The sequence below is a fragment of the Hylobates moloch genome, unplaced genomic scaffold (genome assembly GCF_009828535.3).
Source record: "Hylobates moloch isolate HMO894 unplaced genomic scaffold, HMol_V3 SCAFFOLD_16, whole genome shotgun sequence".
Lineage (NCBI taxonomy): Eukaryota > Metazoa > Chordata > Mammalia > Primates > Hylobatidae > Hylobates > Hylobates moloch.
Genome location: NW_026652291.1, coordinates 85,643,447 through 85,648,384, shown reverse-complemented (window position 1 = coordinate 85,648,384; position 4,938 = coordinate 85,643,447). Strand labels below are relative to the sequence as shown.

Sequence of the window (4,938 nt, the reverse complement as noted above, 5' to 3'; positions counted from 1 at the left end):
TCTCACTCATAAGTGGGAGCTAAACTATGAGGATGCAAAGACATAAGGATAACACACAATGGACACTAGGGACTCAGGGGAAAGGGTAGAGGGTGAGGGATAAATGCTATACTTTGAGTACAGTGTACACTGCTCGGATGATGGGTGCACCAAAATCTCAGAAATCACCACTAAGAACTTATCCATGTAACAAAACACTACCTGTTCCCCAAAAACTATTGAAATTTTTTTTTTAAAAAGTGGTTTACAAGGATGCTTATGAAAGCATAATTTATGTTAGTAAAATACTGAAAAAGCCACATCCAGTGGTGCACACTTATAGTCCCAGCTACTTGGGAGGCTGAGGCAGGAGGATCACTTGAGTCCAGGAGCTGATGGCCAGCCTGGACAACACAGCATGACCTCATCTCTTAAAAAAAAAAAAAAAAAAGTTGAAAAGAATCCCAAAACACAATAGGTAAATGGTCAAGCAAACTACGGTATATCACAGAGTAAAGTGACAACCATGTACGATTATGCCTATATAGAAATGTTTAAACGATAGTAATGAAAGAAAGGCATAATTTATGTAAAAACATCACAGTTGGTTAAATACATATATACAATAAATAATATAAGAAAATTAGTAGTTTTGTAAACTTAGACTGTAATGATTTTTTAAACTGATTACATTCTTAATTTCTTAAAGTAAGTTGACATTCCAATCACAATTATCTCATTATTCCCAAAGCTATTGCTTGATCATTATAAAGAACATCTGAGGGGTTTTGGCATTAAAATGAGGGGGGAAAAAAGCATCTGAAAATACATTCAACTTACTGGTTTGTTATCCACGTTTTGTAAAGAAGAAAACTGAACTTGAGGCAATGTTACCTCTTTAATTTCATCACTGTCTCTTAATCTATAAAGTCTGTTCCATAATTTAAATTCTTCTTCTGATAAGAACCAATCTTTCTTTAGGCTACTTTGCCTCACTCCTATAAGTTGAAAAAATAATGGAAAAGAGATTTTTTAAGAATCTGCAAAGCAAAAAACCCCACAATATCCATTCGAACTCTGTCACCCAGGTTGGAGTGCAACAGCACATTCATAACTCACTGTAACCTCAAACTCCTGGGTTCAAGCAATCCTCCTGCCTCAGCCTCCACAGGAGCTGGAATACAGGCTCCTGCCACCAGGCCCATCTACTTTTCTTATTTTTTGTAGAGATGAAGTCTTGATATGTTGCCCAGGTTGGTCTCAAACTCCTGGGCTCAAGTGATCCTACCTCAGCCTTGATTCTATTTCTTAAAACTAGTATTCTTCATATAAAACCACTCAGTTTATCACTTCATGCTTCTAAATGTCTCCTAAACTTCTCTTACCTCTTTGAAAGTACCCGTCTGTCTAGGAGCTATCCTTTGGTAATGAATTCATTAACAGAACAGAGCCAGGTAGCTAGGCTGTCAGTCCTGGCTTGTTTTGGACTCTTTTCATTTGATTGCCTAAGAGCTGGCATGAAACAGAGTAAGATAACTCACAAATGAAAACTGGTATTATGATTCCATCATAGCAGTATTGGAAAGTTCATCTGAAGCTTGGTGGGGGTGTTGAGAATGGGCAGGAAAGGCCAAGACTTTTAAAAAGGGTATGTATCTTAAGTCTTAAATGGGGGTTGGGGCAAGAGGAGTTAAGTGTAGGGGGAACAGACTTGTTGTTTTTAAAAAGGGCATAATAGACTTTTAAAAATATGTATAATACATTCATTCCTTTCAGCTTCTATAATCTCTAAGAATCACCAAACTGAAAAGGCTAAACAGTACAAAGCAGGAACTCTGGCTAATATAGATGAGAGCAGAAAAATTGAGAAGCTACTGAATTAAAAATCAGGAAACTGGCTGGGTGCAGTGGCTGACACCTCCTCCTTGGGAGGCCAAGGAGGGAGGATCAATAAAGGCCAGGAGTTTGAGTCCAGCCTAGGCAACATAGCTGGACCCCAAGTCTAAAAAAAAAAAATAAAATTAGCTGGGCGTGATGCTGCATCCCTGTAATCCTAGCCACACAGGAGGCTGACAGGAGGATCTCTTAAGCCCACGAGTTGAGGCTTTAGTGAGCTAGGATCACGTCTCAGGTATTCCAAACTTGCGTAAGAAGCTTTTTAAAAATGTAAAAAAAAAAAAAAAAAAAAAAAAAAAAAAAAAAAGGCTTCTCTGCATCTGTTTCCTTATCTGTAAAATAAGGGGGTTTGAACTAAATGATCGCTCAGGCCCCTTTCAGACTTGACATCAGAGGCTCTAAGATTTTGAAATAGGCAGGTACCCCTAGTCCCTTAAAATAAACTCAGAGTGGCTGGGCGCAGTGGCTCATACCTGTAATCCCAGCGCTTTGGGAGGCCTAGGTGGGTGGATCACCTGAAGTCAGGAGTTCGAGACTAGCCTGGCCAACATGGAGAAACCCCGTCTCTACTGAAAATGTAAAAATGAGCCAGGTGTGGTGGCATGTGCCTGTAATCCCAGCTACTTGGGAGGCTGAGGCAGGAGAATTGCTTGAACCTGGGAGGTAAAGGTTACAGTGAGCCGAGATCATGCCACTGCACTCCAGCCTGGGCGACAGCACAAGACTCTGTCTCAAAAAAATAAAATAAAATAAAAAATAGTCAATTCAGAGCTCTAAGCTCAGATGAATTATATACTAGTATATATAATACATACTATATATACACTATAATATTATATATACTAGTATATAATTAGGATACATTAGCAAAATATATAGTAAATACACTAGCACATATTTTATATATTAGTATAAATACACTAGTGTATTTATATACTAGTACAGAATTATAGAATAATTCCATACATAAATCACATAGTCTAAGATAAATCTTTGACACTTGAAAAATCAGAGAAAAGGGGAGGAAACAAGTATAGAAAAATGAACGTAAGTTCACATTATCTCAATTTTTTAAAAGGATAGGTTCCAGATATTCACTAAAGAATCTGCCATCAACTCCAGTAACATTTTAGAAATAATTATTAAATATAAGATTAATTAGCAACTATAAAAAACACAATGATCACTAAAAATGATTTATCCAACCTAATCAAATTTTGATGCTTTTATTAATTTATCAAATTCAAGAAAACTCAAAAGACATGCTATGTTTTTATTTTAACCAAATAATTGGCAAAATCTTGAAAAATGACAGGTATGTTCCCATTAAGTGAATCTGTATTAGGTTTAATAGACCTAGCCAAAAAAACACTAACTGATGGCTCTGAGTTAAGGGAAAGAACATTAACAAATTTGAATTGAAAGCAAGTAGTAGGAGGGTAAGAACCTTAAAAATGCATGGTATGACAACAGTGGAACAAACAGTTGAACAAATATAAAACGTATGGCCTTCAACTATATAGAGAACTGTTATAAAGGTAAACCAAAGATGAAAACTGTACTTTTTATCTAAGAAACCAGATCAATGAGAAAAAGGTACAAAGACACAGATTTTTCAACGTAAGAGTCTTCTACTACATAGGGCCATTTAACAATGGAATGAACCCTCTAAAGAAATATAATTTATATTAACAGAGGTATTCAAGTTGAGACTAGCTATGCATTTAAAACAAGAATGATGCAGAAGCATTCCTACCTTGATAAGTAATTGGACCACATGACTCCCAAGATTCCTTCCAAATGTTAGAATATAGTTATATGATTTTTATGATTGTTTAAAACCCACCTTAGAGATTAAGTAAAATCCAAAAAATAAACTTTTTTTCTCACTTTCATAGTGCAAATATCTCAAGATATTTGAGAAAGGCAACCAGCTAACACAAATGGCTACCTCAATTACCAGGTAAATATGGGATAAACTATGAAGGAATGTACAGCAAATGGTGCCCTCTTAAATGAGGACAAGTTACCATTGACAACATGTATGTAAAGGATTCTAAGTGCCTGGGGATACATATAGGGAATTTCTTTCTGTCTTGGTATTATCTTAGTACGTTATCTTCAGCGCGCATTGTAATCTGGTTTAATGCTTATTCAGAAATAAAACTGTTTTCTTTCTTTTCTAAACTTTATGGAGAACATTCTCTGGGTTGGTAGGGTATTTTTAATTTTCCCCAACACTGAGTTTCTGTCACTCTATATACTACCAGTGTCTCTCCATTTGCCACATGAAGAATCTCTTATAGCCTTTCCAAAGAGAATGCCTATATTACTTAGAACATACATTCAGTTTTTCAAACAAGAAATATTACATCAAGATATGACCCGCTAAGTAAGAACAGGGGAAAAATGCATGTGTCAAATGCAAAGTTTATTTACCATCCCTATAGGAAAAGATAGATGACTTTCGCTGCAAGTTCCGAGAAGGCTTCTCTGGTTCATAGACACCACGTGTGATGAACATTTTGTGTAATTTTGGGTTGATTCCATCAGGAACCATTCGTGGACTTCTTTGGTAAAAATGAAGGACCTGCCTGTTACTTGAAATAGCTTTATATATATTTCTTTTGTTGGACTGACTCTGATTATAAATCTGTAAAAACAAATATAAACTGTCAGATTGTATTACTTTTATAAATAACAATTTATCCATAACAAGCAATTATTAGTTTGGATTTATTATAAACATAAAATCAAACCCCGATCCACTTAAATACTTAGATAATAGAGTTTCTGTTGTCTTGATTTTTTTTTTTTTTTGAGATAGGGTCTTGCTCTGTCATCCAGGCTCTGGAGTACAGTGGTGTGATTGGACTCACTGCAGCCTCAACCTCCTGGGCTCAAGCAATCCTCCCACTTTAGCCTCCTGAGTAGCTGGGACTACAGGTGTGAGCTACCACACCCAGCTAATCTTTATTTTGCAGAGATGGGGTCTCCCTGTGTTGCCCAGGCTAGTCTTGAACTCAAAGGCTCAAGTGATCCTCCAGCTTTAGCATCCCAAAG

General features: G+C 36.4%; 1 protein-coding gene across 1 annotated transcript; it reads right to left on the bottom strand.

The window, feature by feature from the left end:
* Window positions 1-819: 819 nt before the first annotated feature.
* LOC116484724 (Fanconi anemia group M protein-like) lies at window positions 820-4,522 on the bottom strand (the record flags this gene model as incomplete). Its single annotated transcript, XM_032179580.2, has 2 exons — window positions 4,315-4,522; window positions 820-977 (listed from the first exon to the last, which is right to left on the bottom strand). Coding segments are annotated over exons 1-2 (279 nt in total), but the record flags the coding sequence as incomplete, so codon positions are not given.
* Window positions 4,523-4,938: the final 416 nt, after the last annotated feature.